Source organism: Pristis pectinata, chromosome 3 (assembly GCF_009764475.1).
Source record: "Pristis pectinata isolate sPriPec2 chromosome 3, sPriPec2.1.pri, whole genome shotgun sequence".
Lineage (NCBI taxonomy): Eukaryota > Metazoa > Chordata > Chondrichthyes > Rhinopristiformes > Pristidae > Pristis > Pristis pectinata.
This window is the reverse complement of record NC_067407.1, coordinates 112073814-112099892: the sequence shown is the minus strand read 5'-3', so window position 1 is coordinate 112099892 and position 26079 is coordinate 112073814. Positions and strand designations below refer to the sequence as shown.

General features: G+C 38.4%; 1 protein-coding gene across 1 annotated transcript in view; it reads left to right on the top strand.

Annotated features, from left to right (window-relative positions):
- The window catches only part of rab3gap2 (RAB3 GTPase activating protein subunit 2 (non-catalytic)), an 80951-nt gene that overhangs the window by 37396 nt on the left and 17476 nt on the right, over positions 1-26079 (top strand). The window contains exons 11-26 of the mRNA XM_052010958.1: positions 169-248; positions 1794-1883; positions 6459-6598; positions 7015-7231; positions 9587-9730; positions 10622-10704; positions 11638-11702; positions 11780-11870; positions 14548-14675; positions 14952-15165; positions 16300-16397; positions 18616-18721; positions 21407-21567; positions 22113-22317; positions 25487-25660; positions 25925-26031. Of these exons, the coding sequence (XP_051866918.1) occupies positions 169-248; positions 1794-1883; positions 6459-6598; positions 7015-7231; positions 9587-9730; positions 10622-10704; positions 11638-11702; positions 11780-11870; positions 14548-14675; positions 14952-15165; positions 16300-16397; positions 18616-18721; positions 21407-21567; positions 22113-22317; positions 25487-25660; positions 25925-26031 (2103 nt within the window). The remainder of the gene's footprint in view (positions 1-168; positions 249-1793; positions 1884-6458; positions 6599-7014; positions 7232-9586; positions 9731-10621; positions 10705-11637; positions 11703-11779; positions 11871-14547; positions 14676-14951; positions 15166-16299; positions 16398-18615; positions 18722-21406; positions 21568-22112; positions 22318-25486; positions 25661-25924; positions 26032-26079) is intronic.

Below are 26079 nucleotides of genomic sequence, written 5' to 3'. Positions count from 1 at the left end.
TTGCATAAATGTGCATTAATTGAGCAAGTTTCATGTAAATCACTTTAAATTTAGAATTAAAATATGTAACTTTAAATACATCTATGCAGGTAACATTCTGAAAGCAATATTAATTGAAAGGCAGAGCACCTTGAGGATCTTACTGACATGCTGTTTGTTGGGTTACAGGGTAGCACTCAGCCTTTGCTATCACATGTTGCTTTAGCAGTTGCCAGCAAACTCACATCAGCTTTATTTAATGCAGCTAGGTAAGAGTAATCTTTTTGTTGCTGTTTGAATTTCACTGTGGCTGTCGCTTGAGTTTCATATACAGTCTGAATTATATTCGTTCATATGTGGAATGGTATAGGTTAAATTTGTGTCATACATGGCTGATGACAGTTCTTACAACTATGTGTTTAGGAAGGTCAAGATGTTAAGTTTTCAAGCCTGTGGAGATTTTTGGTTGTTTTCTGGCATGCCTTCTGGAATACTATCATCTGAATGTACATGTGGAAAGATTATTTTATCCCTTACAGATACAGATTTTATCTTTTGAATACTGCTTTGCATTGTAAAAGGAGTTATAAGGGTGTATTTTATTACTATATCATCTAGAGAAGATGAATTTATTCATGTTAAAATCTGCTCCTCAAGTAATGCTTAGTAGTTTCTAGATTATTGCATGGTAGTGTAGCAGTCTGCGTAATGATGTTACAGTGCCAGCGACCCAGGTTCAATTCCAGCCGCTGTCTGTAAGGAGTTTGTACGTTCTCCCTGTGTCTGCGTGGGTTTCCTCCGGGTGCTCCGGTTTCCTCCCACATTCTAAAGACCTACAGGTTAGGAAGTTGTGGGTATGCTATGTTGGCGCCAGAAACGTGGCGACACTTGCAGGCTGCCCCCAGAACGCTCTGTGCAAAAGATGCATTTCACTGTGTGTTTCGATGTATATGTGACTAATAAAGATATCTTGTAAATGCTTATGAGCAATTTATGACTGTCACTTGGGATCTTAGAGTCATTGATGCATAGAGTATGGAAATGAGCACTTCAGCCTACCTTGTCTAGGCCAACCATCAGTCACCCATTTACTCTAATCCTACATTAATCCTAATGTTATTTTCCCCACTTTTTCATCAACTCCCCTCAGATGTTACCACTCACCTACACACTAGGGGCAGTATACAGTAATCTACAAATCTGCATGTTCTTGGGATATAGGAGGAAACTAGAGCACCTGGAGGAAACCCATGGTGTCACAGGGAGAACGTGTAGACTCCATGCAGGCAGCACCCAAGGTCAGGATTGAACCTGGGTCTCTGGTGCTGTGAGGCAGTGGCTCTGTTAGCTAAGCCATTGTACTGCCCTTCCGGTATCACTTCAGTGACTTGTATTCCTGCTATAACTTGTCATTGGTTATCTTGGGTTGGATTATAATGTATATAATGCATATGTGGTTTGTCAGGTCTTTTATCTGTATATTACTAGTTTTCCAAAAAAATTCTAGTTTACAGTGTTAAAATGTATTTTATTACTGAAATCATGTGGCTGGAGTAGAAATTTAAAATGTATTGGAAAGCCTTGAAATAAAATTGTGTCCGTGAAAAACTCACTGCCATGAAAGTATTCAACAAAAGTCAAAAAAGCTTTGTCGTGATGCAATCTTCTTGTTTGATAAGGAACATAAAGTGTTTAGTTTTGTAAATAGTGCAGGGGAGGTATTTAAGATAAATAAATGCTTGGTTGGCAACTTCCAACCTGCCGAGAGCTTATTTTACTGACTATTACATGATACTTTTTGATACATTTTCCAGTGGATGGCTTGGCTGGAAAAACAAACATGATGAAGAAGCAGTGCAAAAACAGAAGCCAAAAGTTGAACCTGCAACCCCTCTTCCTGTAAGGTGGGTAAAATGTCTATTTAACAACTACTTAAAATAAAAATATTGAAGAAGTGCAGCAATGTCTTTCACATGTTGTCTGTCAAAGATTTCTTAACCATGGCAGCGATAGTCTTCTGAAATCTGTTTTTGCAATATGCAGCATTGTTATTAAAAGTTTCTCAAGAAACTCGGAGAATGAGACTGTGCTTTAGTCATTAAGTCTGTACCAGATATTTTCAAGAGCCATCCAACAAGTTCTACAATCCTGCCTTGCAGTTTATTTCTCACAGAGCATTTCTCTGTAAGGCTGATATTGAACTTGTATCTGAGAACCTATCAGTGCACTCCAACTGTTGTTTTGCATTTATATCAAAAAAATGGTTTTTTCCTTTCATTGTTTGTCATTAATATTAAACACTATGGTCATTATCCCCTGCTGCAGCCTGAATGAAATTTCTTTTAAACCTTCTTCAAGGAAAGTAACCATTGTTTCTCCAGTTTATTCATATAACAACAATCCCTAGTCTCTCAAACTGCTCAATCATAATCTTTTCTGCATCTAATGCAATCTTTACATAGCCTTTGCAAAGTATTCTGCCTGGAATTGGGCTCAATACTCACTGGAACTGAGTTGCCCTTTTATATATGTTTAGCAAAACTTAGTGACTTTTGTACTTTGTCTCCACTTAATAAGCCCAGGAGCCACATTCTTTATTAACTGTTTTATTAACTGACCTTGTTACCATCAAAGGTTTGTGCACAGATACCCCAGTCTCTCCCTCTCCATAGAATTGTTACAGCACAGGAGAGCTGTCATCCAAAGGGTCTAGACCCAAAATGTCGACTGTCCATTTCCCTCCACAGATGCTGTCTGACCTGCAGAGTTCCTCCAACAGTTTGTTTTTTTTTTGCTACATTTTTTGGGTATCTTAGCATGTTATGAAATCTGTTTCTTGAATTTTCAGCAGGAATTTCATTCTATCTGCATTTCTTTTTGTTTGTCTCTAGTGTAAACTCCCCTAACTTGTGTCAACAGCAGTGTAACAAGCAATATTTTTCTGAGGGGTTTTCAACCTCACTGGTTTGAAAAACGATAGAACAACTCATTTTTACAAATAATGTTTTTCCTGAAACAGTGCTCATTCAATGATGTTCTGAAGCTTTTGTCCTCCTAGATCTGAGACTTCAGCAACAACCTTATGCACATACTTTGACTGCTTTGCCCATGCAAGTCAGAGTCAGTCATTCTTGATGGAAGCATTGGGATCATTCCAGGCTACTGCTGCTGATATGTGTTTCATCTCCACTTGCTGCATGTAGCTTCAAAAGGGAGTCACAAAAATTCCTTGCTTGAGGGAGGGATGTAATCTACTCTGCATTCGGCCAACAAGGGTGTTTGAATCCGGTGCAGACTTCTCTGCAGTGTCATCATTCATTGACTCCACTCATGCTCTTGCAGATACCTCTCTAGAAAGACCTTTCAGGAGTGTGAGGCCATAATCTTCAAGAATCTCTGTGGCTCTCGTGCACAAAGAACATGTTCTAATGAGCACTGCTCCTCACCAACCTGTCAAGATCCTGGGAGCACTGTCTTGCTTTTCTTCATTGGGGCATATGTAACTATAAGAACGTTGCTGTAATATGATAGGTATTTTAAGAGCTGCCTGCAAACATTGCACCTGTTAGGCTACATACTGATAATTGTGGAACTTGCAGCATATCAATAGGGAGCACCCTATAGAACACAACAGTGAGAGGTTCAGCACACAGTTACAGAAGGAAATCCAACATCACTGCTCTGTAAACTTTATAATTGAAATTATCACTTTTCCACTGGCTTTCAATGTTCGGATGACTTGCATGGTGAACTAATACCAAAGGAGTGGTGGGGAGCAGTTTTTTAATTGTGGTATTTAATAAACTCCTTGTTTAAGTTTATAAAAACATCTGCTGCATTGTTCTCATCCACCCCCCGTTACCTCATCTCATGGTGTGGCTTTGCAAGTTATCAGCAATGCACATGGATGAGTCATATTTGGCAGCTAAAAGCTTTTTTTGTATCCTGGGAGAAAAAGCTGTTTAAAAGTTGGTTATGTGCAGCTTTAGGAATCATGGGTTCCCATAGTATAACTTGGACACTTTACTAAGCCAGCGCTAAATACACAAAAATCTGTGCAAATACTGTGTACTTTGCCATTTGAAGTGCATGTTAACAAGAGTTATTAAATCTTGCATTCTATTTTCACTCAAAGTGTCATTTGCTGGCATTTAAATTCTGTGATGGAAGTAATTTCTCCTGTTTCATCACTCTTTAACACTTAACAATTTTTAGTTTCTTTCTTGAGAGCTGAAGAATAAAATTTGTACAGCTTTCTGATGCAAGTCTGCCATAATTTATTTGTGCCTAAATCAGCATTTATCTCTTGAGCCCCCCCACCAAAAATGATTATTTGCCATTTGTAGACTATTGTATTTATATTGGCAGCTGTATTTACTGCATTACAACAACTAGTACTCTTCAGAAGTACTTAAAGCTATGAATTGTTTTTAGGTGCAAGTTGCTTTATTACATTTAATTTGCAGGCCTGGCAAGGCCACATCAGAACTGTGTCCTGCACCAACCTCTTACTCTGTCTACAGAAAGGTCATTGGGATTTCTTTCAGACATGGCAAATATTGTCCCCAGCCTAGATCACCTGAGAATGTTCCAGTTTTGAGAATACTGTTTCACGAATAACAGAGTGATACAGTCAAACCGTCACAACCTTATCCATCAACCAACTTGTCAGACTCTTTGTCAACCAATTCTGATAACCAGACAAGCCCAGATGTTGTCAAATGTGCTTTCAAGTGGCACTTATTCAGTAGTGGGAAGTTTGGGTTACTCCTGGTTCACCTGAGTCCAGATTGCCTGGTTGGAACATTGCTAAAGGTGCTGACTTTGAGAGGTGAATTGAGAATTACTGCTATGATGTAAAGGCAGCTTTTGAATTTGGCATCAGGTAGCCCAAGTAAAATAGAAGTAAATAAGATTTAGGGTAAACTTTCCTTTAGTCAGAGTCAAACCTAGCACAAGAAAAGGAGGTTGTGATTATTGGTCAGACATCAGAGTCCTAGCACAGTGTTGAACTTCCTTGGGGCAGTGTCCTAGAGACAACTATCCTCAGCAGATTTGTTAGTTGTCTTCCTTTTGTCTCAAGATCAGAATCAGATTTATCACTGACGTATGTCGTGAAATTTGTTGTTTTGCGTACAGTGTCAAATGTGGAGATATTCACTGATACTCAGTGTTCACTTCAATTTTGTCAGATTGCAAAGCAAAACCTGTCTGTCAAGGAGCAAATAATGTTCACGATCACAATGGCAGCTAGTTTCCAAAGAAGTCTAACCACCTTTCAGAGGCTTCAGCATTATTAAGTCTTCCTCATCAGCAACATTCAGAGGTCACCAATAGATTAAAAGTTAACTGGAACAGCTACGTTAAACTGTCTATAGGTGCAGGTCAGAGACCTACATTGAATAATCTTCTGCGGCAAATAACCTGCTTATTGACTCAAACAGTTATGCTATCTACAAAATAGGACTGTGATTGAATACTTTCTATTGCCTAGATGATTTTTGTTGCAAAATAAATCAAAGTTCAAAACCAAAAGGCAAAGCAGTAAGTTTGATTGACATATCTTCCACCAGCCTAAACATTCATTCCCTCCATGACCAGCACAATATGGTTGTGTTGAATGCACTGCGGCAACTCATCTGAGCTTATTCAAAAGCCCCCTCTTAATCCTACGCAACCTAGAAGGCCAAGGGCAGTGGAAACATAGAACACAACCACCTGCAATCTTCCTCTAAGATGGAAAGAGTTCTCAGTTGGAAATTGTTGTGGGTTCAAATTCCCTGAAATCTCTGCGATGGGACGAGATGAGTTCAGTTATGCTAAATACACGGACTTCCATTCTGTAGTGACTCACTGTCCGGTCAGGTGAACCGGCTCGGCAGTTGGGTCGTGCGGCGTCGGAGCGACGAGGCCCAAGATGGCGGCGGGCCGCATCTTTCCCGAGCGACGGGGAGAACCCGCGCGCGGGAAAGACTTGATGACGTACTACTTACGTCATTGCCGGTTGCATTGGGCGGGAACAGTCTCCCTTAAAAGGCCCGCGCAAGGCGGGAAAATAAACCAGTTCTTGTTGACAATCCTTCAACTAGCGTCTTGTTTTATTTCGTGGTAGCAACCGCTACAATTCTATATTTATTTCTGCACATCAGCTGTTCTGTACACTTTTAAAATAACTTCTTGGACACTTACTTTCTTTCTTGGCAGAAAATCTTGAGTTTCTCTATGTTCCTTGATTGTTGACTCAAAGGATGATCCTTGCAGTTCTTGTGCACAGCCCACAGGTTTTTAACGTGTTCTCTTGTGTTTTGCAGTACTCTTGGCATCGTATGTCTGGATTGCCATCTAGTTTGGTCAGCTCTTAAACTGACCTGAATTTGAGTATTTTTCCCACTGCACTAAGAAATCACAATAGCTTCTGTGTCACTGTTGCAGCTCGTAGTAAGGACAATTTGTATATTATTCCACTTACCATTTTGTAGGTTTGGGATTCCAGATTCTCGTCGGCGTGGAGAACATGTTTGCTTATCACCTTGTAACACCCTGGCAGCTGTAACAGATGATTTTGGCCGTGTCACATTACTCGATGTAGTAAGAGGAGTAGCAATACGTATGTGGAAAGGTGAGGATGGCATTTATCTGCAACCAACGTAACAAATATTCCAAGTGCTTTGCTAATTTAGTTTTTAACTTACTGTATTTACAATTGACCAACAGTTGATTCTTAAAAGAAATAATTTTGTAACTAATGGGAAGCATTAGCCCTTCGGAATAATTTGGATTCCTTGTATCACGTGCGCAAGTATGAGGTTCATGGGACAAATTCTATTAAATGATTTTTATATCATGTTTGTCTAAACTTTTGGTATGGTACCTTAATGTTCCAAAGGTATTGCACCTGTTGGAGCTAAAGCAAAAGTTGCCAAGACTTTCTTTGTGTTGGGCAGGAAAATATTTAATCTAAATGGACAAAATGTCTCTCTGCTTAAGTTTTTCACGTAGTTGCTGGCTCTCCTCTTAATCTAATTTGTTTACTAGGATATCGTGATGCAGAGGTAGGCTGGATCCAGGTAGTAGAAGATCTTCATGAAAGAGAAATGGAGAAAAGCAACACGTCTCCCTTCAGCAGTCCCACAGGTCTAAGGCGTGTGGCTCAATTCCTGGTTATTTATGCTCCAAGGAGAGGAATCCTAGAAGTATGGAGCACCCAGCAAGGTCCTAGAGTTGGAGCATTTAATGTAGGAAAACACTGCAGGTCTGTAAAGTGGAATGGTACCTGAAGTCACTATATTGTCTGTTAAGAGCCTGCTGTATTTGAATCCAAGGAAGGGAGTAGAGCCCTTATTTTACATCTTAAAGTTAAGGTTTCCTGAATATATTATCATTTTAAAGGGAAAGAAAAATAGGCATATAATTATTTAGATTATGTTTGAGTAACAGACTTCTCTGATGAACACTTGTAATCTTTTATCTTCTCATATTGGGTGTTTAACTTCATCCAGTCATCATCATTCACCTCTCTCCAACAAAACGTTTTTGTGACAAACAATTTCTGCATTTGCAGGTTGCACTATGCAAGGCCTAATCTCAAGTAGTAGACTGGCCAAAAGGTCTTCATGACTCAGTCTTGCCAGAGTTGCAGGTCTTCAGTCTTGTAGACTGTCACATTTTGCCATGTGGCTCTTTACCTGCCGACTTGGATGAGGTGGTACTTTAGGCCTTTCCACATGATGCGTTCCTCCTGCATGAAGCAGCTTGGTGACCCTCATGCCCATGTTGCATTCAGTGCTAAGTTTTCTAAATTAATCCAATTTTATCCATTAAAATTGCTGAGTACAATGGAAATAGATCAAGGGCACATTTTTTTATATAGGAACCTTTAATAGAATGATACTTTTGTTGAAAACACTATGATGCTGATAAAATGTCTTGAGTCAAATGAGATTACTGTAGACTATTTCACCCAATCAAATGTTATTTTAATTTTCTTGGATGTCGTTATTTTAACTGACATACACATGCAACGTATTAAATAAGTGCGCTTATCAAATTACAATGTCAGTCTACATTTATTAATGAAATAGTAAAAGGACACTTGGAAAATAATAGCATGAGGCAACTTCAACATGGGTTTATGAAAGGGAAATTTACATTGAACAGCAGAATAGATGAGGGTGAACCAAGTGATTAAATTTATACTTGTAAAAGGTCTTCATTTGGGTGCCATACAAGACATTATTGATTAAGCTTAAAGCACAATTTTGGGGGTAACATACTGTTGTGGATTGAGGATTACTCAGTGGACAGTTCAGAGAGTAACCACAATGGGTCACTTCCAGATAGGAAGCCTGTGACTAGAGGGGTGCCATGGGGATTGGTGCTAGGACCCAGCTGTTTGCAATCCCTATCAATGATCTGAATGAGGGGATGTAATAAATCCAAATTTGTTTATGATACAAAGCAAGGTGGCAGTGTGGGCTGAGAGGAGGGTGTAGCGTGGCTCCAGGGGATATAGAAAGCCTAAGTGAATGAGGGAGCGTCTGACAGACTGCAGATGGAACATAATGTGGGAAAAATGAGGTCATCCACTTCCATAGAATAAATGGGGAAGGTGGAGTATTTTTTAATCCATGACAGATGGAAAGGTGTTGCTGTTTAGAAAATTTGGGTGTTGTAAGTGAATCGCTGAAAGTTAACATAGAGGTACAGCAAATAATAAGGAAAGTAAATGATATGTTGGCCCTCATTGCAAGAGGGTTTGAGTAGAGCAGAAATGTTTTGGTCCATTTATATAGGGGGCTGGTGAGACTGCATTTACAACATTGTGTAAAGGTATGGTCTGGTCTCCCTATTTAAGGAATGATACAGTGGTGATAGTGCAGTGAAGGTTCACCAGACTGATTCCTGGGTTGGCAAGTTTGTTGTGTGACGAGAGAGATGAAGTAAGCTAGGCCTGTACTCTCAAGAGTGAGAATGAGAGGTGCTGTCATTGAAATATGCAAAATTCATAAAGGGCTTCATAGGATAGATGCAGGGATGATGTTTCCCCTGGCTGGGATGACTGGAACGAGGGGTTGGTGTCCCAAAATAAGGCGCTGCCCATTCAGGACCGAGATCAGCAGGAATTCCTCCAGCAAGAGGTTAATGAATTGTGGGAATTCTCAAGAGAACTGTGGAAGCTCTTTTGCTGTGTCCATTCATGTTGGTTCTATAGATTTTTGTGAATTTTAGGAATTAAGGGATACAGTGTTGGTGAAGAAAAGTAACATTGAGGCAAAAGATCAGCCATGATCTTGTTGAATGATGGAGTAGGCTTAATCCCATTTATGTTAACTGTTGAGGTTTGAATTCTGCAAAAAAAAACATATGTTTTATTGCAAGTACTTATTTTTTAATGTACAAACTTTGAAATTCAGTTATGGAATATTAATAATGTAAAAATTTGGTTTAGAAGTGAATCTTTTATTGTTTGTAAAACTAGAATGCAGAGGTTTACAGTGAGGAAGTGTTACTTGTTGCAAAATGTTGTGGCTGATTTTGATTCTGCATATTATAAAGCTGAATGGTATTCTGGATGTTATACGACTCTTGAAAATGTGTTCTTTTAAAGGTTATTATATCCTGGATACAAGATAATGGGATTGAACAACGTTACCAGCCAGGGTTGGCAACCACAAACCTACCAGATTTGTCTATTTGATCCAGTGGATGGTAATGTGAAAACCATCAGTGTTCCCTTCCATCTTGCTCTTAGGTACTTCATTTTTTCTGGTAAAGAGAATAATTAAGTATTCCAGTATCTCAGTGCAGAACCTGACCTAATACCATCAGAGAATTGCATAGAGCTATTAAGCACATAAATAGAACCTATAGTTCAAAAGATCAACAGTGGTAACTTAAAGATGGCAAATCATGAACCACTTCTATTTTGTATTTATAGTGCAGGTTTTGAACTCCAAGTGGGAACAACTTTTTAAATGTCTATAACCTTCAACCACTTCATCATTTTAAAGACCTTTTTTGTATTCTGCTTTTTGGAGAAAAGAGACCCCAGGCTATTCAGTTTACCTAATTAGTAGCCAGCAAGTCTGTACCACCTGCCTCCCCACTATTAACAAGTGTTGAAGCTTCGCATTTGATAAGTTTAGCTGTCCAGTAGGTTAGCCATGCTGTATTGAACAACCAAGTTAAAATTATTTCAGTAGTGATCCTCTTGGCATTATTAATAATTTAAGAGCCTAAGCCATTTGATTCTGACACTTTAGGATCAATTTTTAGTGATTAATATTTTCCCATTGAGGAGAGAGGATAGTTTACTGTGCAAAATTCTATCCTTAGTTTTTAATTAACTATGCCTTAAAATGGTAAGTGTTTCAGTTTTGTGCTCAAATACTGTTCCAGTCTTAATAGGCTTAATTAATTCAAGTGGATACCTGGGATGAATATTTTACAGGCCTTGAATTATTCAAGTCCAATTCACTTAATAATTTAAAATTTCTGTGGTCAGTAAAATATGGGTTTTCTGTATGTAAATATTCTAATTGTGTAAATATTTAATATGCAGATTGGCTGTTTGATTTTAATGGATTAAGAGCCTTAAATTTAAAAAATGAAAATACTATTGATGCACCATTTTGTTCCTTAGTGATAAGAAAAGTGAAAGAGCAAAGGATATGCATTTATTGAAGCGGCTAACTGTTTTGTTGAAGGCCAAAGTCTCTAATCCTGGTGGGTGTCATATCTTTTGCAAATGTAAAGGATAACTATTCACAGTAACCACAGTAATATTAATAACTTGTTTAGTACGGCTAGTACATTGGTATTCCAAGGCTGTAGAATGATCAATTTTTATTAGACTAAAACTAAGTTTCCAGGACAATGGACCTGAACATAATTACTAAGATGCTTTAGTACTCACAGCTGAAAAATGACAGGAGCATTAATCCATGTATTTTAGGGGAAAAAATCAACTTGCTTATTGCTGCTTTAAATCAATACTGCAATTCAACAATTTGCTGGATTTACTGCATTGGTAACATGAAAAAAAAACTTTGTTTTGAGTGCTGTCCATTCAGATCATTTCATCACATCAGTGAATTGAGGTAGTACAAGGGAAAACAATAACGGAATGCAGAATAAAGTATTACAGTTACAGAGAAAGTGCAGGCAGACAATAAGGTGCAAAGCCATAATGAGGTGGATTGTGAGGTCAAGAGTCCATTCTTATTGTACTTGGGGACCATTCAATAGTATTATAATAGTGGGATAGAAGCTGTCCTTGAGTTTTCAGGCTTTTGTATCTTCTGCCCGATAGGATGGGGGAGAAGAGAGAATGTCTAGGGTGGGTAGGGTCTTTACCAAGGCAGCGAAAAGTGCAGACAGAGTCTGTGGAGGGGAGGCTGCTTTCTGTGATATGCTCAGTTGTGATATGCTCTGCAGTTTCTTGAATTGTTGGTCACTGCAAACAATATTGTTTCGTTTTCCTCATATACCTGATAGTTATATAATACGTTCTTTTGAAATGTTAATTCTCAGTATTGTTATTTATGTGGATAAATGTTGGTGGAAGCAAGGCCCAAATCAACAACTATATTTATTTGTGTTTATTTGTATCATAGTTTTCATTTATTTTACAATCTGGTATTCTATCTTTGTTGTCAGAAACTTTAGAAACAGAGATAAAGACTCATCTTCTTGATATTAAGTATCCTACCATGAAAAAGCAGGTAATTAAACCGCTGTATAAAAATAATTCTTTTAACTTTTTATTCTAGTTGTAATATTGCTTTTTTTAAAATCACAGGCTTTAGAAAGACTACTAGCAAGTAAAAATATCCCACTATCTTGCTTAACAAATTTAATCCAGGCACTGTTGGACAACTTAATGAACCAAGGTAAGTACAAATTCAAATAAGTACAAGTGTGATAAGTAAATAGACTTTGAATATTCTTCTCTGTTCTGCAGTAATATTGGAGGATACTGTTTTGGTATTTAAGTGTACTTTTATGATTCACCTGACGATTATAAAACAAGTTTCACAAGTCATTTTACAATCAGGCTTTTGAAAACATTGGTTGCACTTCTAATATTTTTATTTCATTTTTTCTATGCTATAATCATTTAAATCATTAGCAGCTTGCAATGCCTATTCCCTTTCCTGTTCTTGATTTCCTCCATTGTTTGTATAGTATAGTTGTTACTCTCCCATAAAGCAAATATCAAGTTGGAGTTTCAACGCTGTTCAATATATTTTAGATAAGATAAAATATCTTTATCAGTCACATGTACATCGAAACACACAGTGAAATGCATTGTTTGCGTAGAGTGTTCTGGGGGCAGCCCGCAAGTGTCGCCACACTTGTGGCGCCAACATAGCATGCCCACAACTTCCTAGCCCATATGTCTTTGGAAGGTGGGACGATACCGGAGCACCTGGAGGAAACCCACGCAGACAGGGGGAGAATATACAAATTCCTTACAGACGGTGGCCGGAATTGAATCCGGGTCGCTGGCACTGTAATAGCGTTATGCTAACTGCTACACTACCTTGCCTGCTAAGTTGTGTTTTTCATAAATTTTTCTTTCAACATCACTGACTGCTTATGTAAATGGACTTAAATTTTCCACATAGTCAAATGTAATGCCTGATATAATGCCCAAAATGAATGGACAGATGCATCTGTAACCAATATGAAAAAGGCTGAGAATGGGGTTGAAAAAATCGGCAATGAGTGAATGGCAGAGCAGAATCGATGGGCTGAATTGCCTAATTCTGCTCTTATATTTTATGGGGAATGAACTAAAGCAGGTTCTGGAGCAGTCTTGCACATCAGCTGAGAGGTAGAGCCAATGAGTACAAGCCAGCGGACTGTTGGTTAACATGTCTTTGGGAGTTATTACAATTCTTGGACTAGACTCCAAGTTAGTGCAGAGAACTTTGCAGGGCTGACTAAGTTGGGTATATAGTTTGATTTGTTTGAATCTGATGCTTTGATTGATGCTGTGTAATCTATTTGGTATTATTTTTATTATTGTACATAATGCTTTGTTACAACTGAGTAGTTTGCACAATTCTTTCTTAAGGTTCTTCAAAAGCCAATTACATTTTCCTTCTTAAAGAGTACTTGTGAACCAGATTTCTCCCATGCCAGGTTGTGGTCTTACATTTGTGTAACTTCACTAATCTATACTAAAGGGAAGTAAAGGGAAAGTACACAGTTAATGGCAGGACCCTTAACAGCATTGATATACAGAGGGATCTTGGAGTCTAAGTCCATAGCTCCCTGCACAGGTTGATAGGTGGCAAAGAAGGTGTATGGCATGTGTGCCTTTATTAGTTGAGGCACTGAGTTCAAGAATCAGGAAATTATGTTGCAGCTTTATAAAACTCTGGTTAGTCTGCATCTGGAGTATAGCATTCAATTCTGGTCACCCCATTATAGGAAGGATATGGAGGCTTTGGAGAGGGTGTAGAGGAGTTTTACCAGAATGCTGCCTAGATTAGAGGGCATGTGCTATAAGGAAATGTTGGACAAACTAGGATTGTTTTCTCGGGAGTGATGTAGGCTGGGGGGGAGACTTGATAGAAGTTTATAAAGTTATGAGAGGCATAGATACTCAGCTGGTGTCTTTTTCCCCAGAGTTGAAATGTCTGATATTAGAGCCATGCACCTAAAGTGAGAGGAGCAAAGGAGATGTGCGGAGCAAGTTTTTTGCACAAAGAGCATCGGGTACCTGTGATGCATTGCCAGGGGTGGTGGTGGAGGCAGATATGATAGAGGCATTTAAGAGGCTCTTAGATAGGCACATGAATATGCAGAGATGGAGAGATGTGGACTATGTGCAGCAGAAGAGATTAGTGTAATTAGGCGTCATTAGCTTAATTAGCTCGGCACAACATGGTGGGCCAAAGGGCCTGTGCTTGTGCCCTACTGTTCTATGTTCTATAGTGGCTTGTTGTCCTGTTTTCTGAACTTGAAATCCTAGTATACTTCAGCCAGCAATAAATTTTCCAGGTGATTGATTCTTAATCAGTGGCTGAGCCAGTGTCTGTTTTAGCCCCACTTCCCTGTAATCCATACCTTTTGTTTATCTGTCTCTTCCCTGCTGTAAAACCATTCTCAAAATCTCATTTTTTTTTATCATCTGTATTTGAACTTCCATTTAGTTTTCCACTTCCAGTTCCAGTCTTGCTGTCTGTATGTTCCAATGTTAATATTTTAAACCATTTTATCATCTTGAATGCATTTGATAACTGCAAAGCTATACTCATTCGACAACTCATTAGGTGTAGTGTTCATGCTTTGGTGCAGGGAAGGTGAAAATTGGAAGGTAATTTGATTTTGAGGGTAGATAGAATCAAAGCCTGATAATGACCCTACCTAATGCTCTTGCAAAAGAGGTTATTGGATTGTGGTAAGGGAATAATACCCTCGATATTTATTCTCCACGTTGGCACTGTGGTACTCAGGACACTTAATTGTTTTAAGAGAAAGAAGAAATGCCAGCAAAATATGTCCTTGTTACTGGTTGGTTATTGAACAGAATTTTCCCTCTTGTACACCTATTAGACCCTGAAAGTGTTGATGAAGGATTGTTGCAATTTTGCCTCAGTCAGCTGAAATTGCTGCACCTTTATACATGTGTAAGCAAACTCAACTCTGAAGACGTGGAGCAGAATGGAGCTAAAACTAGTAGTGTAAGTAATTCTTTTTGCTTTCAGTGTTTGAATATGAATAGACAATGGAAAAGGTATTCTTAAAAGATTCTTTTGTGGTTAATTTGAAAAAATATTGAGGGTAAAACTTGGTTTAACCCTCATTCTAACATATGTTTCCACACTATTTTTCCTTGTGTATATTTGCCTTTATTATTAAAAAAAAACTCATCATTCGAACCCTTTTGAAAACCAAGCTTATACATAGATTTCTTGCTTCTATTTGTTACATGCATTTCTTCTTTGTTTGTTGTAAAGGAATTGGCTTCTTTGCTAAGACTAGAAGAAAGGGAATCTGAAAAAATTCAAACACTTCTGGAGAATTATCGTCAAGGAAATACCAAAAGTACAGTTCAGTTTGAGGAAGATGAAAATTATAAACTTCCAATTCAAATGTTCTTGGAATATCTTGAATTTGAAAAAGAAACAGTTAATGTGAAGAAAGTAGATGAAGAAGAATATGTTGCTTTGGGTAAATATTGTAAAGTTAATTCCAGTGGCATATTAATACCATTTTTCTGGTTTCAGCTAAGCAAAATGTTTCTGATGAGTGAGTAGCCACAGCACGTTGCTAATCATTGAATATTTTCTACTGCATCCAAAAGCTTTGTTTTTAGTCTAATGTTTGCTGAAATCCATTGTTAGATGCAGCAAGGTGTATAAATCCAAACAGCAAATGTCCAATCAAAGTTAATAGAATGTAATATTCAAACAATTTTCATCACATGACGTGATAGAAGATATTAGATGATTACTTGAAATGCCATGGCACAGAAGGCTATGAGCCAAATGCTGGGAAATGGGATTAGTATCGATGAGTACTTGATGGCTGGTGCTGACGTGGCTGAAGGGCCTGTTTTGCTGCTGTGTGACCTACTCATTTTGTTCTCTCTTGTCATCCAATTATTATGGATACCCAAGCTGGATAGACTTTAAAAGAGCATGTAATAGAAAATACACACTAAAAGTGCTGGAGGAACTCAGCAGGTCAGGTCTATGGAGAGAAATAAACAGTCGACATTTTGGGTAGAGACCCTTCAGCATTTGTGTGTGTTGCTCCAAATTCTAGCATCTGCAGACTCTCTTGTGTCTCTGTATTAGAAAACTTTCTTAAGTAGTGATTTGTCAACATCTTTGAAGGGAAAAGGACCACAATGTTGTTCTAGAAAAGATAGTGCCAAAGTTTCACATTTAAAATTTGAAATTGACATGTATTTAATGAATTATGATATGGCGAAATGTAAGGATTATTTAAATATTGAATAACCTTACAGTTAAATTAGAAACTGGCTCTGACTGCATTGCCTGTTATCAGTTTTTGATGTTACCTTTCTCAGCAGCTGATTTAACTGCCCACAAGGTTCCGTTGGAAAATTCTTAACTAGAATTTTGTAGAATATTTATATACATTATGAGAAATGCTTTTTTTCTGTTAAGTCCATTAAGTCTGTAAATTGTTTTCTTGCCTTTCATTAGTGCACGATGGCATTTCGTTATTACAGTTAGCATATTTTGAGGGGATATCCATGACAAATAGATAAAATACAAAGTTTAACAGAATGAAAAGATATTTAAATGCTCTTGTACATTCCCCATTTTATTGCAGGCAATTTCTTTTTCTGGAAATGTTTATGTGGGAAGTGCTCTGTGGAAGAGATGTGCCGTTTGCTGGAGTCAGCAGGAGTGAGGCCTCAGCAATTTTTGGTACGTTTTTAGTACATGGTTGCACTAGTTACATAAATCCGATGTGGCTACATACTGATTACATTTTAGAAACAGTTTTACTTCAATTGGTATGTATGTAGATTTAATTGACTCCACCCTTTTAGTTTATGTGAAATGGAAATACTTGTACAACTGTATTTTGGGGAAAGGGACGGATTCCTGGAAAATGTTCCAGTAATTCATTTCATAAATTGAAACTGCTGGGTGCAATGCATTATGGGAATTTTAACACAATACATTCCAATGCATGGAGAGTGGTGCACCATCTGTTACAGCAAAAAAAAACTAAATTGAAAGCACGTATCTGAAAGAATTGGTGGCTTTATAATAAAAATAATAAATGCAGGAATTACTTGTATATTTTGAAGTGATGAATTGTTTGTACACTTTTTTGCAGCATGTCAGAATCAAAGAGTCATAGTGAGATACAGCACAGAAAAAACCCTTGGCCTACTGAGTCCACACTAATCGTCAACCACCTATTTATACTAACCCTGCATTAATGCCATGTTTTATTCTGCCCACATTCTTACCAACTCCTCCCAGATTCTACTACTTACCTATACTCGAGGGACAATTTACAGTGGCCTGTTAACCTACCGACTTGCACGTCTTTGGAATGCGAGGGAAAACCAGAGCACCCAGAGGAAACCCTTGCATTTGCAAGGTGAATGTGCGAATGCCACACAGGCAGCACTCGGGATCACGTAATTTGCACAGTTTCCAGAGGGAAGCAACCAATTGGAGTTAACATTAAATCCAAGCATCATCAAGTGAAGTTGCAGGATATTAATCTAGCTTCATAACCTATATTCGCATTTAAGGGAAATTGCACTCCTCAGCTTTCATAGAGCAACTTCAGTTGAAGAGCCAGTGTTCATGGTGAGGGAACCATTGAGTCTTCCCTGCCATTCAGTAAGACCATGACCAATATTCTACCACACAACTGTTTTTCTGCTCCATCCCCTAGGTTACCTCAATATTCAGAAATGTAATGATCTGTTTTGAACAAACAGAATGACCAAGCCTCCACAGACTTCCAAGATTCACCACCCTCTGCATAAAGACATTTCTCCTAATTTCTGGCCTAAATAGCCTACTCCTCATTCTAAACTGTGACCCTTGGTTCTGGACTCCTCAGCCAGAGGAATCATTTACCCTGCATCCAACCCTTGGAGCCCTATAAGAATTTTAAGTTTCAGTGAGAACCCCTCTTATGATCATACAGACCTGCTCTATTCAATCTTTCCTCATTAGGTAAACCTGCTGTCTCTGGAATGTGGTTGTTCACTATACTCCCTCTATGACAAGTATATCATTTAATTAAGGGTACCAAAAGTGTGGTCTCACCAAGACCTGTATAATTGCAGTAAGACATCTTACTGCATTCAGATTCTCTCATAATAAAGGCCGACATTCCTTTTACCTTCCTAATTGCTTGCTGCATATGCATGATGGCTTTCTGAGATATACAAGAACAAGGTTGCCTTGAATACACGGATTCAGTTCTGATCTCGGGTGTTGTCTGTGTGGAGTTTGCATGTTCTCCCTGTGTCCATGTGGGTGTCCAGTGAGCCAAAGGGCCTTTTTCCATGCTGCATCTCTATGACTCTATAACCTGGGTTTTTGGTGCTCTTAAGGCAGCAACTGTACTAGCTGTGCCACTGTGCTGCCCATACCTGGGAAGTGGCAGCTTACTTAGAATTTACAAATGCTCAAAAGTTGTGAAACATTGTACTGGACACCCATTTCTGTCACTAATATTGCTCAAGTATCCTATTCCACCACTGTTGGAACTGAATAGTTATTTGTGGAACTTTATAAATGGAAAGGAATCAATATATAATTGAAAGGTGTGGATTACTTCATGTTTGGTGATGGGAAGTCAGTTAATAAAGATGCCTTGTGTCAATTACACTCCGAGTCTTGACCATTTTGAGTGGATTGGGATGTGCCTGACTTAACTCATTGCAATATCTTTATTTTAATAGCCTAATTTTTTCCACTTAATAATTTGAAATTAAGTTATGAACATCCTCCTCAGTATTTACTTAACCAGAACTGTGTGATTTGTTTGCTGATATTGGAATATAGTGCAATTTGAGGACTTACTGCATATATTTAACGATGCATGTGTTGAAGGTGGCAAGAGAGAATGTAGTTTTAATTGCTTTTCTTTGTTTTATTCTCCCTCTAGTCTCTGCTTCTTTCTATGTGGCTCTTCAGGGAGAAAGAAATCCTCAAGAACCAGGAATCAATTAGCTACCTCCATATTACGCTATCACACTTAATCAAAATGAAAGGTAATGTGCTTGACTTTTAGAAATAGGGAGTTGCCATATTGGTTATTTGTAAAAACACTGTGTGGATTATAATGTCAATGTTATTGCAATTTGGAGTTATTCTTGAGCAGAACCAATGATGTTAGCACCTTGACTACAAGAACAGGGCAGAGTGGCTCACCATCTGATATCTCAAAGCTCTTGAATCATCTGCAGACTTCTCAAGTATGATGGATCAACTTGTGAATACAAATACAAAAATTCATAATTCATGCACTAGGCAGAGCTGTACATTTGATCAGCATCACCCCTACTGAAGTCCTACAGTGGCTCCAGTATTGAGCGTACAGAATGCAGTACAATAACTCCAAGCTTAGTTGGAAAGCACTGCCCTATTCTACTCGCATCGCACCCCCCCCACCAATCCCACCTCTCTTCCTTACTGAAGTCTTGTCATTGGTGGGGGAGAGTAATTTTAACTTGCCCCATCCTACCCCACAGTCATATATCATCTTACTTTGGGTATATAGCATTCATGTAACATTATTGCTAAATATCTTTGTTTGTTTCTAATACTATTATGGAAGTGGCATCACAAGGATAGCAGTGGTCCAAGAAGTAGACCAATCACCTGTATCTCAGCTAATCTGGGGAATTTTGAATTATTTCAGTCTTGTAAGCATTACAAATGCTACTTTTTTTCCAATCACAAATAAATAAATTGAAACAATATGTTTTTTAAAACCTGTTAATGTGCTAGTAAGTAATTCTTTCTACAAAATGACTTGGAGACCTATTTTGAACCGGAGGGGCAAGAAAGTTACTGTAATTTCATCAGTTTTAGATACAAATAAAGATATTTAGCAATAATGTTTCATGCTTTACAACCTTTGCTGAATCCTATTTTTGTTTACCACATCACATGGCCACTATTTCTGATGTCACTTATGTTACACGATCTCTGCTGTCACTTATGCTCTGCAATCTTAGTTGAAAGACACTCCCCTCATTCTCCCCCCTCCTCCCACACCACCTCTCATCCTTTCTGCAATCTTGTCATCGTGCCCCTGATTTTAAATTTCACCTTCATAGGTTTTTCAGTTTCCACAGGACTTTCAGGTCACTAAACACATGCATGTTCTTGCTTTCTCCTCAAATATTGGAAGCATAATTTCCTGAATGTGCTGGTATAATTATACTCCCATTTATGGGATTTAAAAAGCACAGAAGGGTGGTTGGAAGTTAACAACTTAATACAACATAGTACAGCTAGGGGTGGACTAAAAAATGACAGCACTGCCAACAATCCTTAAATCCCATAAATGAATTAGCAGGGTGGAAAAAAAATACACAAATTGGAAGAAAATTTAATTTGCAGGGGGATTTGGGAAAGGGATGGGAAAAGAGCAATTGTGGACCAAACCTGACTGCTTTTTCCAAAGTCTTAAGGATACATATTGACATAGTCACCTGATGTACAATAAGATACAGCAAGGGTCTGGGTCAATGATCAGGAGATAAGGGTTCAAATCTTACCAACTGAAGCATTGAGGTTTGGTAAAGATCATCAGTTCTTGTAGGGGTTAAAGATTGTGGATCATGGGGATGGTTGACAGGTTATATAGCAAAAGAGGGTTGAATTGGCAAATATTATTTGGAATGAATTTCCGAGATTGCCAAACGTAGTGAGTGATCATCAAAACATTTCAGAGCATGTCCCTGACAACAGTCTTTACAATGGTTCCCTGTTTATCGCTACCCCAGAAAACATTGATTAGTTATAGCTCTTTTGGCCTTTCAGTCCAAACACTCAAAAGAATGTACAACAGAAACAGAACATGCTGGGAAAAACACTGCAGGTCAGACTATATTTGTGGAAAGCTAAACTTCAACGTTTTGGACCTGTGACCCTTCTTCAGAACTGGAGAGAGAAGCAAGTTGGTTTTCAGTAGGAGAGAAGGTGTGGGAAGGATGTATAGAACAAAGGGAATGTCTGTGATAGAACAAGTTGAAATGGCTCAATGATGGCAGTTACTAGCATGTTAAGTATGTACATCTGCTTAAGCGGCACACTGCACTCACTCACGTACTAGGGCCAAGTTACAGTGGGCAATTTCCTACCAACTGCACGTGTTTGGAATGTGAGAGTAAACTGGAGCACCTGGAGGAAACCCACTGGGTCACAGCGAGAATGTGCAAACTCCACACAGTCAGCACTGGAGCTCAGGATTGAACCCGGGTCATTGGAGCTTTGAGGCAACAGCTGTGTTAACTGTGCCACACAATGATGATAGAGACTGTAAGATCTAGGCAATCTGTAAGCACTTGGATCAGGTGTTGCTATTCCCCAGCAATAGACTGTACTCAATGTAGCCTAGGCCTGCATCTCAGCGCTGAGCAGCCACACAGCCTGCTCCACTGATCCAGCACAATCCCTTATAAGCAGCTTCGTCAGACTGAATCTTGGAGCAGTTCATTGCTGCATTCACATCAGGTTCCAAGCACAGTAGCATGCAGCAGTGGGGAGGCTTGGAAATTGTGCCAGATTCCTGAAATAGTAGCATTGTCAGTAATGCATCTCTCCATTTCTAATGCTATAATCACCCGCTTTAGTGCTGATTCCATTAGCACTCTCATTCTTGGGAATGCATCCTGAGTGCTGAGGAATCTGTAATTTGGGTCTAATCTGAAATTGTTTTTCTACAGGTGCCATTGATGATTCATGGGACCTTCAGTCGGTGTCTCCTTGGTGGCAGCAAATGCGCACTGCATGTGCACAAGCAGAGAATATTGGAGCTGCATTATTAGCTGCGCTTATTGGAAGGAGTGTATCTATAAGTGTAACAAACAGTCTGGCTGAGAAAGATGTGAGTAATGTTGTTCGCCACTGTAACAGATCCACACAGATCTGTGCACTACTGTCTTACATCAGTTGTACTAATGTCTGAGCACATAATCTTTTTGGTTTACTGTGATTAATCTACAGAACTCCTGTGGATGTCTTTGAAATCTTTTGACAAATGTGGGAATTTCATTCACTTCTGATTTTAAAATTTGGCCCACTGTCATTAAAGATTTTGAAAAAAAAGAAGTTGCATCTCCTCAGAACCTTGGTCCTGGATGAATTGCATCAGATAAGATCCAGCCAGGAATCTAGATTAAGCAGAGGTCAAATGAGCAAAAATTAAACAATATAAATTCTGCATGCAAAGAAAGCTGAGACTCAAATTTGAACAGGTGGATGTATGAATACTGGATTTGAGGAACTGGACAATTGAGACCTCTTGTTGAAGGGCTCCACATTCAGTGGGCTGCAATGATTTTTTTTCCTTTTACTTAAAGGTAGTTGGGCAAATCTTTATCCAGTTTTTATGCTAACCTAGATCTGACTTTATTCTTCTTGGTTTTCCAGCGGGAGGAAATTGGTTCGGATGGAATGACTGATTCTTGGGAAGCATTGTCTCTTGATATGGAACACTGGAATATGTTACTGAGACAGCTTGAAGATTGTCTAGTTCTCCAAACACTTCTGCTGAGCAAAGGGAATAAACCAACCTGCTGTCATTCTGAGCCACTTTCCCGTATTTCTGTGAAAAAACTTTTGGAGGGTGGTAGAGGTAAGAGTCATCTTATTTGCAAGTGTTTGTGAAGCTTTGCTAGTGAGGATCCACAGCCTGTGTTCAAAGATCCTCCTAAGGTTGTGGCAGCAGTTGATTCTGGCACTGTCAATGCTGCCCTAATTGTTTACTGGATTGTTTTGAAAAGAGGAAGAATAAAAGTTAATGGATATTGATGGTAGATCAGGTACTGCAATTATACTCTAACTGCTAAACTGAAACAAACTAAAGACAAATTTGTGGGATTCTCTCCAGGAGCATAGATCATGGAAAGGTTCCTCCATTTCTTGTCTTCTGTACTTTCAAGTCAGGTTGGACTTTTATATATGTGTCTTCCCTAAAACCATTCTGCACTGCTGTTTAAATAAAAAATTACAGTTGATATTTGTATTCTTTGCGCATTTTTCACTGTTGGTGTGTCTTGATGCTGTTGTTTGGCTTTTTATTACTGTACTTTCCTGCCTTTTGGATTACAATATTGTATTTATGTTTGTTTCCTCACCACTTAAATATTTTATTTTTATTTTCTTCCAAACAAAATCAATTATTAAAAGAATTGTCTTTTTTTTAAACTAATTTCTTCCTACAGGAGCAAGAATAGGCCTTGCAGTCAATAATGTTTGTTCCACCCTTAAACAGTAAAATAATAGTTGAACTTCTACAATTTCCAGTTCTCTCCCCACATTCTTTTATTTCTCTAGTGCATAAAAATCCATTTATTTCTTCCTTGAGTGTACTCATTGACTGTACGTCTGTAGCCCTCTGGGGTGGTGAGTTCAAAAAAATGTGATACTCTGAGAAATTTCTCCTCAGCAAAATCTTAAATGGTTGGCTCTATTCCAATCCTCATTCTTGCACTTCATTTTCTCCAGTTATCAGAAATGTATTTATCAACAAAAAATCAAAAGGCCACCAGTCAACTGAAAAATGCTAGACCACATAATTGGAATTTTATCTTCCTCAATCTTTCTCAGTGCAATACTGCAATTTTCCTCCAGCACATTTCTGCTACTCTAGAGCTAATCTGCAGGTCAAATTCAGTCTGTGTCAGTATTTTGTCAGTACTCAGATGATGTTTGAGTATTTGTGTGTATGCACATTGAAGGTCAAAATCCATGTCGTTGACTCACTTCCAGTTGCATATGAGAAAAAGGGCCTTGCATTAAACATCAGCAAAACAAAGGTTCTCAACCAAGCTGTCCCCACTGTGCAGTGCAGCATTTGTTCATAAAAAGAATATTTGATGTTCGAGATGTCAAATCCCCAGTGCAAAGCTAATGGTCTACTGTGCAGTGGTGATCCAACCCTATAAACTTAAAACATGAGTTACCTGTGACACGCACCTCAGAGTACTGCAGGGGTACTGCCAATGCCATCTCCACAAAATACTCCAAACCCACTGGCAGAATAAATGGACCTATATAAATGGGTTTTGACAGGCCCACATTCCCAGCACTGAACCCCGAGTTATTATACTGTCCATGAGAGGTTTTTCCAGATAATTGGTACATTAGAGATGTTGGGCTGATAGACCTTTAATTGTTCCATTCATCCTTTGTTTTTAAACAACTGTAATCAGCCCATAATCAGTCTTGTAGTCCACACCTGTAGCCAAAGAGGATGGGAAAATGATAGAGCAACCACTTTTTCTTGCCACCATTCCAGAGCATGAGAAACATCTTACCTGAGGCTTGCAATTCATTCTCTTGTAAAGATACAAGATCTCTTACTGTCCTTTGTAATAGTTCACACTGTTCCTCTTTAACAACAATATTTTTTGTGAAATTAGATGCAAGATATTAATTTAGAGCCATATTCATGTATTGGATCTTCACATGTCTAGGTTTATTTGCTTTTTAAGCTCTACTATTATAATCTTTATTCTCCTTATGTACTTAGAAACATTTTAATGCTTCCCTTGATTTTACCTGCCAATATTTTTTTCATGCACTCTTTGCTTCCTAATTTCCTTTAATTTCAACCCTATATTCTGTAGGCTTTCAGGTATGTTCTCCATGTCTGTTATAAGTTTTCTTTTGGCCTTATCCTATCATGTTTACTCTGTAGCATCAAAGGAGCTAAGGATTTAGGAATTCTCCTTTGCACTTAGTGGGAACACACTTGCTCTGAAATTTCATCATCTCGTTTTAATACCCTCCACCGCTCTGATACCGACACCACTTCATGCAGCTATTTCCAGTCTATTTTTGCTGAATTACACCTCAGCCAAGTAGGGTTGGTCTTGCCCAAATTTAGAATTTTAATTCTTGCTTTTTCTTTGGTCTTTTTCACAATTCTGCTAGAAATAGCTGAATTATGATTACTGTATCCAAATTACCATCTATTCCAGCAACTATCTCTGAATCTAATTATGAATGACTCCTCTCTTGTTGGGATTGCCAAGTACTGATTCTTAAAAATAAGAAGTCCTTGAATGTACCTTCACCATGTGGCATAACATACTAAAGATACGTGCCTTTTGCAACCTTTGTCTAAGTTCATGTTTGGATATTAAAATCCTTGTTATTGCCCTATTAATTTTGCATTTCTCACATGCCTGCCTGTATATTTGCCCTTCTTATCTACTGTTATTGTTTTGGGCCCACAGTATCCTCTATCAATTTGGCCTTTCTTTTGGTTCTTGTGTTCAGCTCATTTAGCCTCATTTTTCCTTCCAGCACATTATCCACCGTCAAAGCTGTTCATGTCTTTAACTGATATTGCTAATTCACAACTTATTTTATCATCTGTCTCCATTCTATGTGATAACAGTGCAACCAGGAATGTTAAATGGGGAACCCTATAGCCAAGCTGCAAAGTTAGCTGCAATAACAGTGAATGTTGGCACTTACTGGCATTACAATGGCAGGAAACCCTGTAACATTTACAAGCTTTGAAGAATTTTTTATTGGCTCTAAGGTCCAAACAAAGCTTGTGAAAGAGTGCCATTTCTAGTTTTCTGAGTTTATTATAAGTGTAGATAGGAACTTCATGAGAGTTTTTTGTGAATAAACTTGCGCATGAGTAAATTTGTGCCTGGGTGAACTTGCATCCATAATTTGAACAAAAAGACCAGAATTAACAAATGGTTTCTATTTGAAATAGGCTTTACCTTTAATGTCCTGTGAACTATTGTACTTAACTATATGTATCTGTACATATATCCCAGGGGTTGTTGCTGATGGTGTGGCAAAATGGATATTCAAACTGGATCTTACTCCAAGTATTCTGAAACAGGCCCATCAGTCCAGGAGATTAGAAAGTACTGAAGAACCAGTGGAAGAAGAGCACAACATTCTCTTCCATGAGAAGTGCAGAGAGCTTGGCTTGGAAAGGATATTAGGTAAGAGGAGCCCAAAGCTGAACAAGTTGAAGGTGATAGAACTTCACTGTTTCACAGTGAAAAGTTAAGCCATGTGGATTCTGGAGATTAACACACCTGTTGCATTTTGAACTGTGTGCTTTTTGTTTCCATTCTGGGGTTTGGATTGTGATGACCAGCAAGTGTGAGTCTGATATAAGGTAGAGGAGGGCTCATGGAACCTTGAACTGATGGAAGTGGATATTGGTCGTGGATGGTCTATTTAAATGGTTTTTATTGTTACAGAGTTTCTTCAGTTGGCTTATGAGCGATTTCCATACAGTCTAGAACCTGATGTTCTTCATGCACATTGTTGTTGGGAATACGTAGTGCAATGGAACAAAGATCCAGAGGTAACAACAATAGAAAACTCTTTAGATGTAATTTTAAAAGTAGCCTCT